The sequence below is a fragment of the Triturus cristatus genome, chromosome 5_1 (assembly GCF_964204655.1).
Source record: "Triturus cristatus chromosome 5_1, aTriCri1.1, whole genome shotgun sequence".
Classification (NCBI taxonomy): Eukaryota; Metazoa; Chordata; class Amphibia; order Caudata; family Salamandridae; genus Triturus; species Triturus cristatus.
In genome coordinates, this window is record NC_140587.1 from 416,046,231 (window position 1) to 416,067,952 (window position 21,722).

The following is a 21,722-nucleotide window of genomic DNA, read 5'->3' on the forward strand; positions in this document are numbered from 1 at the left end:
TACAGCGAGGAAGTGGGGGGTTGCCGACAAACCGACCATTCAGGAATGAACGAGGGGGATGGACACATACATGACAGCTGAACAAACCACCTATCGCAGTAGAGGGTGCCCCAATTTTTTAAATAAAATCTGGGGTCCATGGACGAGATACTTTGGACTCGACGGGGGCGATGACACACAATCGCCCAATACACAGAACACGCAAGGGTTGTTGAAGTAATGTCCGATTGTACATGGCCCGGGCAGCCTTCAATTTAACACATTTACCGACCCTTCAGGTCTCCGAATGATGATCCATGAACAGAACGATAAAACACTGGTGGTGAATATTAATTCATGTGAATCAAGGAGGGGTGGGGGAATGCCCTCGATGCTGAAGATACTGTTTGTATTGATATGTGATTGATTCCTGCATCTGTACTATGTGACAACAGTATTGCGCTAATTGTTCAGTTGAAAAATAAAATACATTTACAAATATAAAATAATAAAAATATAGGTGGTAGAGGCAAAAAGACAGGGGAAACTAGGCCAAGGATGCCAGGTCTAACAACCCATAACTGAGATTTTCACAAGTGGCACAGGTTATGTATGCTTCTCTCTCACCCACCTATGTATTTTTCCATCCAGTATTCTAAGCATTATTTGGATGAAGACAATCCGTGGATCTGGTCAAAGTAGCCAATAAAAGAACAGTGGTGGGTGATGATCCAAACTCAGTTGATGAAACATCCCACTCACTTTACCTGATGGAGAATTATTTTACACTTCTCAATCTTAGACTGAAAAGCTTTGATACAATATTCAGTCCTATTTGTGAATGCCAGTGTGGCATAGCCAAAAGACCTCTAAATGTTCACAATATGAGAGAGAACTTTAACACACATTTGCCACTGGTCATACAATTGTGACTATTTAGGCTGCTATAGTTGCGAACGTCATTAATATTATACCCAGCCCTCAGCTAATAATAATGGATGATTGAAGAGTGCAGGTAGTGATCCCAGATTAGAGTATTCTGGGTACCCAGTGTCATAAGGGGAGCAGAGTTTGACTGCTGCCACTTATTGCCAGAGAACTAAATGACAGACTTGATGACTTTTCTTTGATGGTGCCAGAATCCACTAATGTTCACTCTAATTTTTTTCCTCTGTGTGCGGCAGTGTAGTGTCTCTGTGCTCTGCAGCTGTGGCTATGTGCGCCAGGAACCACACTGTGCATGTGTACAGCGCCAAATATCACTACAAACGTTTGCTTAACCCCTTCCCCGCTCATGACGGAGCCGCTCCGTCATGAGCCACGGTTGCTGTGTGCTCATGACGGAACGGTTCCGTCATGACACGCCCGTTGGCGGCCGCTCCGCCTACGCGGCGCTGTTTCCCCGCCTGTGCGGGGGGACAATGCAACTGGGCGGAGTCATGACGGAACCGTTCCGTCATGAGCACAGCGCCACCGCGCTGCCTCCCCGCACCCCCCAGCACTGCGGCGGAATGTCCGCCGCAGCGAAGGGGTTAAAACCCTAGCAGCTCAGCTCTGTTAAGAAGAGACCATTTATTCCTCTGTCTGATGTAACATTTCCTATACATTGATTTACACACTATGATTCAGTGTCTGTGTAATGTGTATGCGATGTAAAGTGCTTAACACCTTACACTGGTATGAGTGGCGCTATTAAACAAAATAAATATGAAAGAGAGGGGTTTTGGAGACTTGAGGGTCACTGTTAAAGGTTGGTAATGAGAGTATCCGTGGCAGAGGTGGTCATTGGGTTGCCAACAAACATTGTCACACCAGGCACCACCAGCACTAAAGCCGGCCCTGTTCAAATGGCACTAATAATTACACTGACATTATGAAAACATCCCACATTTCAATTTGAAACCTTGGCAGCTTTGTTGCTGCATTTCTTTTCTTAATAGGGTTGGGCTGCGGGGTGATTGTGTGCATTTGTTAAGGTTTTCGTGTTAATTGCAGACCATGATTGGTGCTGCGATTAACATGAAAACTTTAACATGCACAGGGACATCTTAAGGATTTTGAGTGCCAGGGCCAAACTTATTTCCAGGGCCCCTGATTAGAACAGCTTTGGATTTATGATCCAGTTTCAGCTTTTTCATGTCCTTTTTGGCCAGGTCACTGACACTGCAAAGGCACACTGGTCAAAATTCTAAATGTGCTTCCATGTAATATTCAGGGATAGTGGTATGTGTTTTCAAAATTGTAACATAGCCTGAAGGAAAAGGAGAGGAGACTAGTGAGAAATAGGATTTAGTGGCGGAGAAAGGGGGAGAGAGGAACAAAGTAGAAAAAAATTCAAGGTGCAAAGACGAGAAATGGGGAAGGGGTAATGGAGAAATTGGTAAGAGAGGGACGGAAAGAGAAAGGCAGCCAGAGGGTTTGGAGAACTGGGACGGAGAACAGAGAATGGAAAAACGATAAGAGAGAAAGCAAAGAACAGGCAGCGAGAGGGAAATGGAGACAAGAATTGGATGGGGAGAAGGGGAAAGTGGGTAATCGTGGAGCGGGTCTGATATGAGGAAGAAGAAAAAGTAGAGAAGAAGACCGCGAGAGCAGCTGGGGAGTGGAAGAAAAAAGGACAAGAGATCTGTCAGAGAAGACAGCAAGTGTGGTATGGCAATGCTTCAGAAGTAGCGTCTCTGCATATCTACGTTGGGGGGTTCTATAAGGAGACTTTTTCGCCATCTTGTCATTTCTAAACGCTTGCACTATGTAACCGTGCTCACCTGAACAAACTAAGAAGGGTGGAAGGCTGGTTAGGCCTTGCCAAGATTTTTAATCTTGCCAAGATGCAGGTCTAAGCAGATGGCAGCTGCAAGTGTGTAAATGACTGATCCATCTGTCGGGAGTATTCTCTTCACTAACACTTGCTTCCATTCTCTTTTTGAAACTCAGGGGCAGCAACATTGTCGTGGTGTCACCAGGGCTTTAAGTTCAATATTATATGAAAGCCATAGTTGCTGCTTATTTATCTCATGCAACTAACAACCACTGACAAAGCCAATAGTCCGACTTGTTGTAGGTATGATGTTACTTGTTGTATCATATATCTGGAGGCAATGACAGAAACAGGAAAATACAAGTTGGGGGGCACACTATGCCAAGCACAGAAAAGTTTAAAAAGTCACACAATCACCTCGCAGCCCAGCTCTATTAAGAAGAGAAATACAGCAAGTCTACAAACACTTCCTGTGCTTTACACGCCATGTTTGTATAGTTGCTGCATTTCTTTTCTTAACAGAGCGCAGCTTCAGGGTGATTGTGTGCCTTTGTTAAAGTTTTCAGGTTAATCGCAGGGCCCGTCTGGAGCTGCAATTAACAAGAAAACTTTCAGATGAAGTGAAACGAGATGACTAGGAGTGGGCAGGGGTTTAGAGGCTTTTATAGGTGAGAAAAGTGATCACTGAACTGCTATGCCACTTTCAAATCCTTGAAAAAATACACACTTAGACCAACATTACAACGCTGACAAGAGATCTGTGAAATCCTGCACCATTACTGTACTGCTACATCACCTAGTCCCGTGGAATGCTCCGGTCACAGCTCATAATGCATAAAAAACAAACTCTTTTAGATGTCGGTTTCTCAAGACAATAATAGAACAATAATTAAGACCCTAAAAAAGACTCTGCTTCTTCACTGCTCAAGACTACTGTTACCATCATGAGTGTCTCACTGGGTCAAGGTTTATCTAGTCTATTCTTCAGACTTGCCATAATGAGCATCTACAGTAAAAAAAAATAGAGAAATACCACAAACATTTCCCCTTTCTTCCTTCCTCTGACCCCATTAAACCTGGAAAGAATAATCACCCTACAATTTGAAAAATATTTAGAAGCAAGCCAACTGTTGAATTCCCATTAGTCACTTTTCTGTCCCAACCACAGTACGGAAGCTGCAACACTAGATATATGGCAAGCTCCTATCACAAGACAGTCTGCTTAACCTTATGAATTTCAGAGCTGAGTTTTGTACAGAAGATCACCCCCTTTTGTACAAAAAAGCGAATCTCATTAACAGTCAAACTGCTTCTTGTTAAAATGTCACATTTTGTCGAAAGGGGTTGTTAAAACTGTAGTACCAGCGTGACCATAACAGACACTCAAGCAAGTCTGTCATTGGCAGCCTCATCACAACTAGAAAGATGGCTGGAGAGTTTCGCTGTTTTCAAATTCAGATGGATTTGATTTATACCAGCCATTGTTGCTGCCTATTTTATCTTATGCAACTAGCAACCACTTACAAAGTCAATAGTCCGACTTGTAGGTATGATCAGGGCTTTATGTGCGCCGGGTCTCACTGGTGCTGAGCACTGGCAGTTTTTTAAAGGGGGCCTCGATACGGGTCTCTACCGGGCTCTGTTTTGTGCCCTGGCACAGGCGGTCCGTTTTTTTCCAGACTGCAGTGACACTAGGCACATCGATGTGCGCGTGCTCGCACTGCTCACTTCTCACTAGTAGAGAAGTTAGGGCACAACGTCATACCTGGTGATCCTTGTAGGTAGGGTGACCAGGAGTCCCGGATTTCTCTGGACCGTCCCGGTTTTTCAACAGTTGTGCTGGCAGATTTCTGGAAAAGTGGCTCATGTCCCTCTTTTTTGAGAGGGTGAACTGAAAACAGTGAGAGGCATGTTTTTTAGGTGTTCCAAAGCAGGGCTAGTAGGCAGCTGTTATAAGTAAGAAGTTTGACGGGCATGATGCTGCGTTTAAAAATTACATTTTATTTATTTTCTTAGTGCCTGTTCTGTGTTTCTATGAGGATGAGGACTGTCATTATTTGCCACTTTATTGATGTAAATTTGTGGTCCTTCCTCTATTGTTGCGAAATGTCCAGTTTTTCAGGTCGCTCGCTCTAGTCACCCTACTTGTAGGGGATGGGGAATCCTTTAGAGAGTCATTTTCTCTCTGGATTTCCCTTCTCTTTTTGAAACTCAGGAGCAGCAACATTGTCGTGGTGTCACCAGGGCTTTAAGTTGAAGCCTTTTCAATATTACATACAAGCCATAGTTGCTCCTTATTTGTCTTATACAACTAACAACCATTGACAAAGCCAATAGTCCTGACTTGTAGGTATGATGTTACTTGCTGTATCATATATCTGGATGCAATGACAGAAACCGCAAAATACAAGTCGTGCGGTACACTATGCTAAGTGCAGATTTTTAGTTTGTGTCTTAAGCCAGGTCCTTAATTACACTGGCCACGCCCCTTTGCGAGACCCCCCAGTTTTTTCATCCCACTTAAAGCCCTGGGTATGATGTTACTTGTTGTATCATGTATCTGGATGCAATGAAAGAAACAGGAAAATAAAAGGAGGATGGCACACTATGCCAAGCACAGAAAAGTGTAAATCACCCCACAGCTGAGAGAAATTCAGCAAATCTACAAACACGACGTGTGCTTTTCACACTGTGTTTGTAGAGTTGCTGAAATTCTTTTCTTAACAGAGCTGGGCTGCGGGGTGATTTTAGGGCTTTGTTAAAGATTTCAGGTTAATCACAGCGCCTGTCTGGAGCTGTAATTAACCTGAAAACTTTAACAAAGTCACACTATCACCCCGCAGCCCAGCTCTGTTAAGAAAAGAAATGCAGCAACTCTACAAACACGACGTGTGATTTTCACGCTCTGTTTGTAGAGTTGCTGCATTTCTTTTCATAATAGAGAGCACCTGCAGGGTGATGGGCAGATGGTGTGCTTTTGGTTAAAGTATTCATGACAATTGCAGCTTGTGACGGCGCTGCAATTAACATGAATACTTAAACAAAAGCACACAGTATGCACCGCAGCCGGGCTCTACATGAAACACCCGTTTTTCGCGCCGCTAGCTTTTTAAAAGCAGCTGCGCAAATGTTCTTAGTTTGATGTGCTGTGTGTGCGCGCGCTTCATGTAACGGAGGTGCGTGCACGCACGTTACTGGGAACAGTGGCATCCACCATCTGCCTCATGTCGTGGACAACAAAACAACCAAGAGGAGAATAGTAGTAGAAGCTCTCCACACACATGGATTTGCCTGGAATCCTTTCCATGATGGCAGCATCTCCAGACTTGAGTGCTTTGGAGCCATCTTCAAGCTCCTTATCAGATTGCCTGTCTTTTTGGTTTTTTTCTTTCTTTCCTTCAGTTCAGCAAATTTCCAGGCAATGTGAGCGGTGTAGCAGTCCAACACAGGAGCGTACCACTGGCTGATCTAGCCTGGGTGATTGAAAATAATGAACCAGGCTTGGAGGCTTCAAGCCTCCATCAGGTGATCTTTTTTTAGCTGTCACCAGCCACATTCCCTCTTCGGATGTCGTTCACAGACACGTTCTTCACGTTGAAGCCAACATTGTCACATGAGATAGCCTCTACCAGCACCTCGTGGTGCATCTCCACTGACTTTACTTCAGTGGTGACGTTACTGGAGCAAAGGCCACCATCGCACCAGCCTGAAGGATACCGATTTCCACACAGCTTATTGGGACTGTGCCAAAACCTTCTATCTTGTGTGCCTCCAGTAGGGGCTTGTCAGTGGGATGATTCAGTCAAAAGCCACGAGCAAGGTAACACCACTGGCTGATCTCTCTTTACGCTCAACTGTCCAGCCCTTAAACCAGGTCATGTTGGATCTTAGTTCTGACAAGTTGTCCCTGTTCCAGCTGGAGATCAGCACAAATGCTGCTGTAGCTGGGTGGTGGATTTCTTTGAAGTGCTTTTGGCTGTAAAGGGGTTTGGTAGAGTCCATCTTGTTCACACCAATGATCAGTAATTTCACCCCCCTCCAACCCCAGGGTCTGGAACAGCAGGACTTTCTCTCGGGTCTATCTGTTCTTGGAAATACCAGCTTCAAAATCACCCATGCCACCAGCAAAAATCAGCACCACACAGTCAGCCTGCTTGGTGTCAGTGATCATCAAGCTTCCATAGAGAGATGTCGATGGTGACACCTCGATCCCTCTCTGCCTTTAGCTTGTTCAGCATCCAAGCATACTTGAAAGGTTCTTTTTCCATCTTGGCTTCTCAGACTTATCGACGGTTCCTATATCGAGGCTGCCACACTTGTAGATGAGGTGGCTTTTGGTGGTGTACTCGCCAGAGTCCACATGGCCGATATGCACGATTTTGATGTGGGTCCTTTCCTTTCCCATTGCAACAGAGTACGTTGCTGGTGTCTGCCAGATCGGGCTGCGCCGCTCTCCAGTCTGGTGGTGCTGCTGCAGGTGGAAGTGCGGAGTGGTGACGAACAATACTATTGTGCAAGGAAGAAGTAATGCTTTGTGATTTAAATGCATTTTCCACTGGTGGCTCTTTGTGACTCTCCAAGCTCATATGTATCTGATGTTTTAAGAACTTCTGTTTGAGTAGGGGTACTCTAGTAGATTCAGTGCTGTTTGTTGTGCGCTTGTATGTCTTTTCCAATCAAAAGTATGATCTTTAATAGATTCATGAAATGTCATATGAGAGTGATTTAGAAGGTCCTGAATGAAACAGGAAGCATCTGGTGCATACATCTCCTGCTCAGTAAATGGATGCCAAGTAGGCTACTTATGTTCTTTTTTTTCTTTGTTATAGGAGGCGGGCAGTCATTTGTATCCGATCCAAGAAGCCTTTCACAGCCCACGGGGTCTTTGAGAGGCTAAAGTTTATAGGACATGTTCTGTAGTAGGGGATCTCTGTGTATAGTCATAATCTATGAATAGTCCCGCCCATGTGCGGGGACCCGGGAGCAATCAAAAAATATCTCTTAAGCTGTCCTGCATTTGCAAACCTGCAAAGACACTTAAGAGACAGACAAAATAATACAGCCTAATAACAACATGGCTGCACTGGCCAGCACTTCATCTGAAGTGAACACAAAAGCCAAAATAAAGTTTAAATGTCATTTTTATTCACATCTGACATGTTCCTTTATTGTATCCCACTCCCTTCACCAAAATCCCTTTAAACAATAGAGAGGAAGGGGTGGACAGACAAGCCCTATAGGCTGTCATTATGTGTCTGCCAAAAGGATACCGTGCCTTTAAGGAACTCTCCAGAGACCCCCGGTATCCCAGGATGCACAGCCAAAGCAAGTTACTTTCAGTTCTTTTTTCCGGCTCCTGCTAGCAGGACCCTGGAGCTTGAGCTCTACCCTTTTGGGTGGATATTTTGGATAAAAATTGTTTTTTTTGATAAAGAAGTTTGTTCATTCGACGTCTAGAGCCTTTCTCTGCTGCATCCTGCAATTTGGTGCAGTTTGACCCACTCTTAGCATGGCTTTATTTGATAAATGCCCTGAGTGTGGGAGGAAAATGGCCAAGACGGACCCACATGATGTCTGTATTCTCTGCTTATCATCTTCACATGTCCCTGCTACATGTGACATCTGCAAGACCTTCTCCAAGAGGACCCTGAGAGACAGAGAGAAGATTCGCCTTCAGGGACAGGAGAAGCAGAGAACAGGTGGGACTTCGGGGCATGGAGGATCTCATTCCCCTTCCTCTGCCCATGCTTCAGCCACTGGAGGGACCTCCGGGCAGAAAAAGGAGCAGAAACGACACCTACCGGCTGGTAGATCGCGTTCGACGTCGAAGGCGACGACGTCGACGGCGAGAGGTAAAGCACCGGTGTGTTCGCTGTCGATCCAGGGCTCTGAATCTCGGCGTTCGACGTCGAGAGAGGGGCCGGCGAGACCTAGGACTAGGTCGCTGTCGAGGAATTCAGTCGACGTCGACACACCATCGACGTCGTACCGAGCCCCACAGACAGCGCAGCTCGCCGTCGAGGCGAAACCGCTCGTCTCCTTCGCCGTCAGCTCATGGATCGACGCCGACGACTTCGACGCCGAGACACCGGCGGCTGCCGTCGAGGCGAAGGAGATCGCCGTCGAGGCGAAGGAGATCGCCGTCGAGGCACAGATCGCCGTCGAGGCACAGATCGCCGTCGAGGCACAGATCGCCGTCGAGGCACAGATCGCCGTCGAGGCACAGATCGCCGTCGAGGCACAGTTCGCCGTCGAGGCACAGTTCGCCGTCGAGGCGAAGGAGGTCGCCGTCGAGGCGAAGGAGATCGCCGTCGAGGCGAAGGAGATCGCCGTCGAGGGGACGCCGTTTGTAGTCAACGGCGAGGAGAAGCCGTACGAGGTCGACGCTCAGTTCGACGTCGAGGACATCGGGTAACACTTCTTCGGTGATTACAATATCCAGTCGTGGATCTAGGAGAAGAGGGCGCTCCCCCTCGTTTACTTCAGCACGGGATAGGCCCGCCAAGAAGAGAAGGGTGGACGGGAGTCCGGACAGTGCTAGTCCGGGTTCTCCTGCAAGGAGTGATGGAACTCCGCAGCCTCTCCCTCAGCCGCTGCCTCAGAAGCCTCCTACGCCTCCTCCGCCTCCTCCTCCTACGCCTCCTCCTCCTCCTCCTCCTCCTCCTCAACGACCTACGCCTCCTCCGCCACCGCCGGTGCCTCAGCTCCCGCCGTCTCCTCGGCTACCGGTGATTCCTAAAGCCCCACGCAGACTGATCACGCTCTCGAACTCGCCGGAGGTCACGGAGCAGACACAGATCGTCCACTCACACAAGGCATGGACGACGGAGATATAGATCTCGTTCCAGGGGCACGAGGTATACGGACTCTTCTGGCAATGGACGGCTTTCCCCCTCGTTGTCGGAAACGCCACCCACTAGAATCTCGCCGGTGGATGATATTGCCACTTTCCAGGATGTACTGATGAGGGGGGCGGCGAAATTGGGAATCTCAGTAGCAGTACCGGTTCCCACTACCTCTGTGATATTTGAGACATTGCACAAGGCTCACCTGTCACGCCCCCTCCCTCCTTTGGTTCCGGGTTTGGAGGAACCAGCCATGGAGGTCTTCTTGACACCAGCCGTGGTGAAGTCTGCTCCCTCACGGTTGCAGAAAAAGTACAGGGCCCCTGATTCGGACACGGCATTCCTCAGGGTGGACCCTCCCCCGGACTCTGTCATTGTGGTTGCGGCTCGGAAACAACACTCCACAACGCCCTCTTCCACGGCTCCTCCGGATAAGGAGATTCGCAAGATGGACTCCTTGGGGAGGAGAATGTGCTCTACGTCGGCCACGACTATGAAGGCTGCTAGCGCCTCCGCTCTGCTGGGTCGCTATGACCGATCGCTTTGGGACTCCCTGCAACAGTTTGCTGCCTCCCTACCTAGGGATAAACGGGAGGACTTCCAGGAGGTGTTGAATGAGGGCATGATGGTCTCCAACCAGATCATCAGTGCAGCGGGGGATGTATCGTTGCTGGCGGCCCATGGGTACTGTCATGGAGTACACATGAGGAGACATTCCTGGCTGAGGCTTACCTCTCTAAAGCCTGAAGTGCAGCAAAAGATTGCTAACTTGCCTTTCTCTGCACGACGTTGTTCGGGTCTCATGCGGATGACGAAATGGCCCGCATGAAGGCCGAAGCAGAAACCCTGAAGGCCGTGGGGTTGGAAAAACCCAAGGAACAGAAGAGGTCATTCCGTTCCTATGGCAGGCGTTATTCTAAACAACGCGGCCAAGGGCGTCAGTCTGGTCAACAACAACACCAACACCAGCAACAACAACAGTTCCCGAGGCAGTCCTTTCAAAAGCGCCAGAGGGGCAGAGGCCAGCATCAATCCTCGTCGGGGAACAAAGGCCCGGCCTTGTCGAAGCCCTGAAAGGTCACTTCCCCCTCATCCGTTACCCGCTCCGGTGGGGGGAAGTATTCAATACTACCTGGCAGAGTGGAGAACAATAACTCAGGACAAGTGGGTGCTGAATATTGTTTGCAATGGGTACAGTCTTCGTTTCACCAGCCCGCCTCCGCAGATTCCACCAGTGCGCTCTCCCTACATGGTGCGAGAGCTCCAGTGGGAGGCGGACATTCTGTTAAAGAAGAAGGCGATAGAAACTGTTCCTTTGAGGCAAAAAGGAAAAGGTCTTTACTCAAGGTTCTTTCTCGTCAGAAAAAAGGACAAAAACGAGTTCAGGCCTATTCTAGATCTGCGTCAAGCAAACAAGTGGATCCGCAGAGAAAAGTTCCGTATGTTGTCCCTGCATCAGATTTACCCTCAGTTGCATCGAGGAGACTGGCTGTGCGCCATAGATCTGCAGGACGCTTACTTTCATGTGCCGATCGCACAAAAGCATCGCAAGTTCCTGAGGTTTCTGGTAGGCAACAACCATTACCAGTATACAGTACTCCCGTTTGGTCTGAAGTCTGCACCAAGGACGTTCTCCAAGTGCATGGCAGTGGTGGCAGCACACTTGCGGAAGAACAAAGTGTTTGTGTATCCATAACTGGACGCTTGGCTGATCAAAGCTTCCACGTACCAGGAAGCCCAGTGTCATTTCAACAGGACAGCTGCCTTGCTTCATCGCCTGGGACTGCACATCAACATGTCGAAGTCAGTGCCGATCCCTGTGCAGTGTCTCCAGTACTTGGGGGCCTCAGTCAATACTTTGAACGCAAGCGTGTGTCCTTCGGAGGAGAGACGCTTATCTATCCGTTGGAAGGCCCTGCACCTCCTCTCAGCCCACTCTCCTACAGTGAGGACGGTGTCCTCCTTACTGGGGTCGATGGCTTCCTGCATCTTTCTCACCCCCAATGCACGTCTGCATATGAGGCCTCTGCAGGAATGTCTGGAGGATCAATGGGACCAGAGGCGGGGGCGTTGGGAGGACACGATTCATCTGTCCCAACACGCTCTACAGTCTCTGAAATGGTGGTGCTCCTCAGAGAATGTCTGCAAGGGGACTCCCTTTCACAAGGATATTCCGGTCCAGACCATAGTGACCGATGCGTCTCTCCAGGGCTGGGGAGCGCATTCGGGCCCTCTTCAGATTCAGGGGATATGGTCACAGACGGAGATGACTTACCAAATCAACTTTTTGGAACTCAGAGCAGTACACTTGTCCCTGAAGGCGTTCCATCCCTCCTTCAAGACGAACTCCCTGCTAGTTCAGACGGACAATACTACTACCATGTATTACCTCAACAAGCAGGGGGGCTCCCGTTCACGCACGCTGTCTCAGGAGGCACAGACGATCTGGAATTGGCTGGTGGCCAGGAACCTAACGATCACGGCAACCCATCTGCCGGGAGTGCAGAATGCCCAAGCTGATGCGCTCAGCAGGCTCGTTCAAGAAAATCACGAGTGGGTGCTAAACGACGACGTGCTAAGAGACGTCTTCGCAGAGTGGGGCACTCCGGATATCGATCTGTTCGCTACGGCAGAAAACAGCAAATGCCGCGACTTCGCGTCCAGGTACTACCAACCAGGGACACTGGGGAATGCCCTATGGATCAGCTGGTCCAACAGCTTTCTCTACGCCTTTCCACCCATTCCCCTGATTCCGGCGGTGCTGATCAATCCAGAGCCAGGATGATCCTGATTGCTCCGGAGTGGCCGAGGCAATGGTGGTTCACCGACCTTCTTCACCGGTCTGTTCTGCCACACCGGCGCCTGCCGTGTCGGCCGGACCTTCTCACGAAGTTCGGAGGACAGATGGTTCACCCCAATCTCTCGTCCTTGAGTTTGGCAGCATGGCTCCTGAGCTAGTACAGTATGGACACTTGAACCTACCTCAGGACTGTCTGGAGATCTTGAAAGAGGCGAAGAGGCAGTCTACGAGGACTTCTTACGCCTATAAGTGGAAGAGATTCTGCTTATGGTGCACGGCAAAGGACATTGACCCTACATCCTGTAAAGATGATGTTATTTTGCCTTATCTGCTGCAGTTAGCTCAATCTGGGCTTAATTTTCAGTCTATTAAAGTTCATCTCGCAGCTTTGACTGCGTATAGAAAGGGCCCTTCCCAAACCTCATTTTTTCAAATCCCTGTGATTAAAGATTTTTGGGAGGGTTTGCGTAAGGTGTTTCCCCCTGTTAGACGACCTTCTCCACTATGGGAATTGAACGTGGTGTTGTCCAGATTAATGAGGGAGCCTATTCATAAGGCTTCTCTGCAGCATTTGTCCTGGAAGGCTGCCTTCCTTGTGGCCATTACATCGGCCAGGAGAGTAAGTGAGATTCAGGCTCTGTGTTGTCAAGAGCCGTATACTGTATTCCATGCTTCTAAAGTGGTAATGCGTACTCATCCTAAGTTTTTGCCTAAAGTGATATCTGATTTCCATGTAAATCAAATGATAACTTTGCCTACATTTTTTCAGCATCCCTCCTCTCCGGCGGAGAGGTCTCTGCATTCGCTAGATGTGCGTAGAGTGTTGAAATTCTATCTAGATAAGACAAAAGACATCTGCAGGTCGGATCAACTGTTTGTAAATTATGGTTCAGTAAGAACTGGTCTAGCTACCTCGAAACAGTCCATCTCCAGATGGATTGTGTCCTGTATTCAGCTCTGTTATCAGAAAGCTAATAAGACGTTAGGGGGTAAGCCTACAGCACATTCGACTAGGGGCAAAGCAGCGACTACAGCTTTGCTTAGGAATGTTCCAATTGCTGACATTTGTAAGGCTGCCACCTGGAAGTCGGTCCATACGTTTACAAAGCATTACTGCCTGGACTCTGATGCTAGGGCAGATGCGCAGGTTGGACAGGCTTCGCTGAGGAATTTGTTTGCACAGTAATTTGTTGGTGTTCGGTTTTTACTCCACTGCTGTTTGTTGGTTGGGATGGGCTTGCCATTCTATTCATAGATTATGACTATACACAGAGATCCCCTACTACAGAAGGAGTAGTTTCTTACCTGTAACTCCAGTTCTGTAGTAGGGGTATCTCTGTTATAGTCATAAGCGACCCTCCCTCCTCCCCGGTGGAGTAACCTGACAGTATCAGGCCTGTTGTTATACACCTTCAAAAAGAACTGAAAGTAACTTGCTTTGGCTGTGCATCCTGGGATACCGGGGGTCTCCGGAGAGTTCCTTAAAGGCACGGTATCCTTTTAGCAGACACATAATGACAGCCTATAGGGCTTGTCTGTCCACCCCTTCCTCTCTATTGTTTAAAGGGATTTTGGTGAAGGGAGTGTGATACAATAAAGGAACATGTCAGATGTGAATAAAAATGACATTTAAACTTTATTTTGGCTTTTGTGTTCACTTCAGATGAAGTGCTGGCCAGTGCAGCCATGTTGTTATTAGGCTGTATTATTTTGTCTGTCTCTTAAGTGTCTTTGCAGGTTTGCAAATGCAGGACAGCTTAAGAGATATTTTTTGATTGCTCCGGGGTCCCCGCACATGGCCGGGACTATTCATAGATTATGACTATAACAGAGATACCCCTACTACAGAACTGGAGTTACAGGTAAGAAACTACTCCTTCCTTTCTATCAGACGCTTGATATCACAGTGGAAGCTATGCTTTTATATGTGTAGGTGGTTGAATTTCTGGTATTCTGATACGTATCCGAGTTATTTGTCGCACACTTTAAACACAGGCTGTAAACTTTGGTATCTGAGATTTAACCTTTTGTATATTCCAGTTGCCCAATCTGAAGGCTCATGGAATAAAAAGTGTCTCCGACCAGGTCAGGTCGATTTGCGGCTTTAAGAATGAATCTCTTGATCATATTGTGTGCTCATGCTAAATGTTATTGCCCAGACGGACGATATACCTGAAGTCTAGCTTTATTGAAGCAAACTGAAGGACAATACATGAAGCAGTTCGATATTGCTTTTCCATGAAAACAGTCAACTTTTTGGGAAGTTAAAAAAAATTCTTTATCTTGTGTATCGCTGTTTTTGAATAGTTATTTGTTTATTTTAAACTTGCGTTCTTTAACTCTGAAATTATTGATGGTTTCAAATAATTTTATGATTGTAACTGATATTTCATCATATGTTCTGTTAAGAGGATTTGTATAGCGTGCTTGTCAAAAAAGGGGTATCCAGGCACTGAGATAGGTGAGTAGGTCTCCGAGTCGAAAAGACTGGTCTTTAGTTTGTTGTGGAACTCCGGAAGGGATGGGAAAGTTCTGATGTGGTGTGGACAATTGTTCCAGGATTTGGTGAGGTAGGAAAAGGAGCGTCCCTCCGCCTTGCTCCTGTGGTATTTGTGCAGGCTGGATTGAGGCTGAGCGCAGTTTCCTGGTGATTTGGTGGCGGTTGAGGTGGTGGTTGAAGTAAGCAGGTCTGACATTGTGGAGGGCTTTGTATGCGTTCATGAGCAGTTTGAATTGGCAGTTTCTGAATTGGTAGCCAGTGTAGCTTTCTGAGGTGAGGCGTGATGTGTGCATTGCGGGGGATGGTGAGGATGAGTCCGACAGCGGCATTCGGGGTGGTCTGGAATCTATGTAAGAGTTGATTTGTGATGCCGACGTACAGTGCATTGCCATAGTCTAGTCTGCTGGGAATGAAGGTCTGGATGACCGTGCTTCTGGTGTCGGTGGGGAGCCAATGGAATATTTTGCGGAGCATATATCTATACAATTAACATTTACTTACCTGTAACTAGTGTAATCTATGGCATACTGATCCCCTTGGAGCTTTCTTGACAGAAGTCCTACACTTTTCTTTACAACTTGTCAGAGACTGTAGGTCCAGTCATGCGAACATATATGGTGGTGAAGTTTATATTTTTGATGAAACCTAACGAGACTTCCTATTTGAGATTCCCCTGGTGTCTTTGTGTTATTCAAGAGGTTACCCGAATAGGTTTCCTTATATGCTGTACATTGCAGATCTGTGGAACCTAAACTTTTTCTTCGTGCAGGTGATGATTCCACTACTTGAGCCTGTACACAATTATGTGAAATCCTTTCCATAAAGATTGTTTTTCTGGTAGCATTTATGATGGCCTGTCTGAGTAACAAGTTACAGGCAGTAATGATGATACTACATACAGATGTCTTTAAAAGTGAAGCCATCTTTCCTTACAGAGGAGTAACATAATGTAGACCACTCCCTGCCTTCAGACCACCGCATTGATCTATAGTAGACTAGAACTAAAAGATGCCTGTTGGTGAATTTCCAGAGCAGGCGAATATAGGATGAGACAAGGCCGCTTTTTGTCTTCTATCGGAGTGCTTCCAATGACATGGCTATTATAAAGCAGACAGATGCATCTTTCTGGCAGAATTGCACATTCTCCCAGGGGCTTAGTGACCAATGCTACTTCTTTCAGTGCTAGTCCTTTGCAGGGAATCTGTAAGCCATCCACTGGTTGTTCTCACCATGCTTATGCAAAACGCTGTTGCACTGGCTTTTCTGCCAGGGCCAAAGCTTTGTTCAAGTATTGGTGCCTTATGTTTCCTAGATAAATAATCAGCAGCAGGTATAGTATCCATAAGGAATAAACGTTTTATGACTTTGATAGATACTGTGCTCCCTTTACAGATTTTTGATCACCTGCCTCCCTTCAGAGTCCTTAGGATCGTCTGCCACCCAGCAAGCTTGAAGATTCTGGGAAGCAAATTAGTAAGGCATTGCCACTTGTTTACTGTTATATTTTCACACTTGAGTAGTGGTGCCAGATGACCTTGACACTAGTAGCTCCCCACCTGCACCAGCCCTTGTTTTAAGCTGTGACTGCATCAGTTTGGGGGTTGATTGAAAGCTGAGTTTAGCTAAAGTTAAAGCACTGTGAAACAGTGTCCGTCAAACCAATGTTAATTAAGGTAAGTAACTTTGTCTTTTGTGTGAGAACTGTTCTCCCCTTTGGAATCTGTTTGTGTGGGTAAGGCCAAAGAAGCAATCTCTGCTTTCTAAAAGCCTGCTTCTACTCTGATGATAGGCAAGTACTTGGGCCTTTCATTTGTGTAAGTGTTCTGCTGTGATGTAACTTCGAGATAATGATCAAGATGACAAAAGTCATGCTGAGAAATGTTTTTGCTTTTCCTCGAGGGGGCTTAGTAGTAGGAAGGGTGTGAAGAATTAAGCACACAGTTTCGCTGCACTAGTACTCTGTACTTTAGGCGACCCATGAGCCAGCACTCTTGATTCTGTAAATGCTTGCCGTTTTGGTAGAGGTGGGCAACTGACTTGGAAAGCAAGCAGGTCTGCGTATGCATGTCCTTAGGCTTTCTATGGCATCTTCTTTACGTTGCTTTCCCTTACCAGGAGAACGCTCAGCCGGTAGAAGGGAAAGGGATGCTGATAGACAAGGATGATGGATAACACTTACAGATTTTCAGATGGATGAGTTATCTCAATAGCTGGAGAAAAGTTAAAATATCTGTTATTTAACAAAATAGAACTTTCATTTTGCAAGTTGTAATGTTTTACAAGTGCATAATAGACGCTTTTTTAATACATGCTCTTCTTTTACCAGGGAAGGAACCAGCATGGAGGTGCAAGTGGACATTGAGTCAAAGCCTGCAAAGTTCCGGCACAACAGTGGAAGCAGTAGTGTTGATGATGGGAGTGCTCCTTGTCGGGCTAATGCAGGATGCTCTTCATCTTGTATTCCAGACAGCAAATGTAATGCTGCCAAGTGGTCCAAAGAAACAGCAGCAGGCAAGAAATGCAAAGGCAAACTGAGAAAGAAAAGTAGCGTGAAGATTAACGAGACCAGAGAGGACATGGACGCGCAGTTGTTGGAGCAGCAAAGCACAAACTCAAGTGAATTTGACTCGCCTTCCTTGAGTGACAGCATACCATCAGTAGCAGACTCACACTCTAGTCATTTCTCTGAATTTAGCTGCTCTGACATGGAAAGTATGAAGACTTCCTGTAGCCACGGTTCAAATGATTATCACACCCGCTTTGCTACAGTCAGCCCACTCCCTGAAGTAGAAAATGACCGTTTGGAAAATTCTCCACCCCAAAGTGGGATAACTGTGATCGCCATGTCCGGTCTAAACACAGATATCTCACCTCTGAATTATATTGCTGAAGAAAATACCATGAATGAAATCTCACCCGACGTAGAGTTATGTACAAGTGATACAAAAAAAGAGACCAATAACAACCATTCGCCACAGGCAATGGGACAGAACACTGGAATCCAGACTGAAATTTAGAACTATAGGTGTGCTGCAGCAGTGCCCTCGCTACTAAAATAACCCTGCTCTCAGAGGAAAGGTGTGGCTGAATGTCCACCTGTGTGTACCACAGCTGGCGTCCTGAACACTGCGACACAAGTGCATTTAGTTTGGTTCCATCATTGACGGATCTCTTTGTTACAATACAGAACAATGAACGGCTGGCGACTATTAGAAAAACAAGTCCATTATGCAAAGTAAAGCTTGTTATCAAAGTTTGTGTTCTCCATGATCTGACCTGCGCCACAACCAATTTCCTGTGCTTGGAATGTGTCTTCAATTGGTACACAAGGTTGAACTGGAGTGGTCGACAAGGCGATAAATAGACCTGTTCCAGTTGAGTTGTTTCAAAATAGCACTATCCTTCAAGAAACAGTGGTAATGTTCAGAAGTGGCATCCAAAATATGGACTTTTGGGTGGTTTGTTTTAAGTGGTTGTTAAATCTGAAAAAAATCTGCCTTACGTTCTCATTCTGTTCGTCAGTGATGCGTTCATTATAAGATTATCAACCAAGTTGATTGTTCTAACTCTATCTGAGAGTACACAGGTTACAGTCGGGCTTGATGTTTTTTTTTTCTTTTTTTTAAGTCGACACTCTGCACTAAAGGTACACAGAGCCCTGCCTTTACGTGGTAAAACAGTCTAATAGACCACTGAATATTTTAGTTTGTAATTTTATTTTAATTATCTTAAAAAACTAGTATGTTCCTAAACAATGGACAGTTGACCCTGGTTGCATTAGACAATGAAGCTCCATGACAACATTGAGCGTTGTTTTACTATTTCTTCAATTCCAAATGAAGCAGATATTGTACTCTATGCATCCCAAACACTTGATATGTCACAGATGTATACTTTGATCAGGGTTTTGGGTATTTTGCACTACATTGACTGGGGAAATCTGGTACTTGTAAAAGAATGACTTCACATAATGGTGAGAGCAGCGGTCACAATTTTTTTTATAGCTAGCGAAACCTAAAGATGCAGTATATGAGAATTGTAAAGTTAAAAAAGCAAAACAGTTTAAATACATTCACCTGACTTTTGGTGCCTTTGGAAAAGGCTCATTTTTAAGTGCCTGGTTGTTTGGGGATTTCACTGTATCATTTCCTGCAGAATATCCCTCTTTGCTTATCTTGGACCATAAAGAATAGTCCTACCTAATCAAAAGTGTGTGTGGTCGAAAAGAAATGTGTGCAACACAAAGATATATTAGCCTACCAAAGACTCACTCAGGCTTTAGTGGAAACACTTTTACTTTACACCTATTCACAATAGGATTGCACCTCTTCAGTTACAAACTTAAAGCACAGTGCGGAGCTTTGCACAAGTACACTGGTGGAAACAATAGCAAATGGAATAAGATACGGCTGGCAGCTTTTTTTTTATTTCAACATTATTTCAGTTTTTGCTTTTCAAGGAGATGCAGCAGCATCACGAGCTAAGTTGGTCAAAGCACGTGCACTGTCAAAAGTACAGTATGTTAAATAATTCCATAAGATGCAAAGCGATGTGGGTATTCAAACTGTTAATATTATGTCTTCTGTTTCTTGTAAGTATTGCCACAATGGTGCTACTGAAACTTGAACTTGCAAAACATAATGCCACGGCAATCCGTTCTATTCCGTAATCTTTCCTCACCAGTTTTCATTAATACGCTTACAACACTAGTGCCAGATATTTGATGATGCTTGGTATGGTATTTGTATATTTGTTTGCAATCTTGTGTTGCTCAAAAGTATGCGTGTAAACCGCGGACCTAAAATAAAAGTACCAGTGCTTCATTGTTGTTGTTTTGTGTTTGTGTTTTTTTTTTTTTTTTTTTTTTTTTTTTTTTTAATCAAAGCTATTTCACATAAAATATCACCATTTTCAAAACCTATTTCAGGAAATGTTAGGCAATCTCCCTCTTGCTGAATCAGTGACCATAACTTGTTTTTAAAAAGAAAATTAGCTCCTGTATTGTAGGATCTTCATTGATAGTCATAAATGTAATAATTTCCCTCTGCATTCATGCACCCCGGAGCTCTTTTCATGGATGGTGTTGTCCATTGAAAGGTCATACTGGATGTCAGTGTCCATCTGTCTTAAAAATGAGTTACACCCTGTAAAAGCCTCTCAGTGGCACAGTGTTTTTTCCTGGAATTACTTTGGCGACCCTTAAGGAGCAGTTTCAAGCCTGCATTTCACCATCTAATGAGCAAGGAGGGTTGCAAAATGAATAAAGTGGAGGGAAAACATATTTTAAAAAATGCAGGCTGGCAGGCTTACATTAAAAGGTGAAAAAAGTATGCTGTCTCTTTGAGAGCCCAAGAGCTTCCCCTACACATGATGTGCTGTACTTGCAGTTACCTCACAGTCGGGTTTTTTTTTTCCGGTTCCTATGAGTAGGCTCTTGAAGCACATGAGAGGTTTTACATCTCAAGTTTTTTTTTGGGGGGGGGGGGTGTTTGACAGCAGAATAGTTTTTTAATTTTCACTCAAAATCGTAGCCCTTGTTGTTTTCTAGTCAAAGACTGGATTGACTTCGACTTCATGGACCCACACCCTGAAATAGTGAAATTGAAGACCTCATTTCATGACAACGACTACCCACCGTTTGCATCAACAAAGGTGTCATTATTTCGGCGTCTAAACTGAAGTCACAATCGACATCTGTAGGCCTTCTGTCTACAATTGAACACCTTTCCTTATCACTCCTTTTGATGTGAAAGAAGAGTTGAAATAGGTTTCCTAAGTCTCCCTCTCTATCGGCTTTAAAAGAATTTTGTCCATCACCTACAATGTCAGTAGATATGACGGGCACTCCATCCCACCTCCAGCGTCTTCTCATAGATCTCCAGCCTCCTTCCTTCGTACTCTTGAGAAAAAATGCAGATCTCTTTGAAGATCCAAATCTCCTTTCTCAGATTCAGACAGCAATTTTTTTTATATATTCCGACTTTGCCAGCCACACACCTGTAAAACATTTCCCCCATCGACGACATCATGACCTTTGACGAGGTCTTGGCCACGGTAGCAACTAAACTAAATATTCCTCTGGAGACTCCACAACCAAAAGTTTGTCATTCTAAAAACTCTGCTTCCAAAAGCAGTTTCAAGGCCATTACTAACTTTAGTGCCAGAGTTATCTGACATCCCTACCATTGCCACTAACAAAGCTACCACACCTTTTGAAGTACCATCAAGTGTAGTGTCTTAAAACTTTTTATGGCAGTACCCTTTTGTTTTCTACTGGACTCTGTAGAGCTGTAGCGTAGGTGTCAGAGAGGAATGCATGGAAAGCTTTGTTTAAAATGTTGAGTTGGCAGTTACACACAAGAATAAAGACTTTATATTACGCTATGTGTGTGGCATAGTCATTGGCAGGCACCCGGGCTGGGGGAGATGTTACAACTGACGATGAGATACGCGATAAGTAACCTGAAAAATGATCGCGGTCCAGGCATACTGGTCGTGCGTGGTAACCAAAGGACGGAATTGGCGCTTCATGCATGCGGAGTCAAAGCTCCGCTCCAGTCGCTATGAAGCAGTTATAGATCATGAAACCAGTGCAAAGAATGTACACGTCTTTGGCAGAGAGCCTTTTGGTCAGGCCATACATGAAGGTACTACACTGCCCCACAAGATAGAATTGTAAATTATGTGGAATTTAATGCTGAAGGCTGATTGAGCCAGGTGGTAGAAATACAAACTAACGTTCCAGAGGAAAAGAGTAAATGACTTGCCGAATTCTTAAGAGAGTGCTCGTACCACAGCTAGCGGTGAATTGGCTCAGGGAGAAGTGCCCGAGTGGTGCTT

At 45.7% G+C, this 21,722-nt stretch overlaps 1 protein-coding gene and 1 pseudogene across 4 annotated transcripts in view; one reads left to right on the forward strand and one right to left on the reverse strand.

The window, feature by feature from the left end:
- Positions 1 to 19,705, forward strand: part of RNF19A (ring finger protein 19A, RBR E3 ubiquitin protein ligase) — a 498,540-nt gene extending 478,835 nt beyond the window's left edge. For all 4 annotated transcript variants that reach the window (XM_085605173.1, XM_085605174.1, XM_085605172.1 and 1 more), the window contains one exon: positions 17,209 to 19,705. In XM_085605173.1, the coding sequence (XP_085461299.1) occupies positions 17,209 to 17,899 (691 nt within the window). In that variant the 3' untranslated portion in view covers positions 17,900 to 19,705. The remainder of the gene's footprint in view (positions 1 to 17,208) is intronic.
- Positions 5,901 to 7,142, reverse strand: LOC146830969 (elongation factor 1-alpha pseudogene; annotated as a pseudogene).
- Positions 19,706 to 21,722: the final 2,017 nt, after the last annotated feature.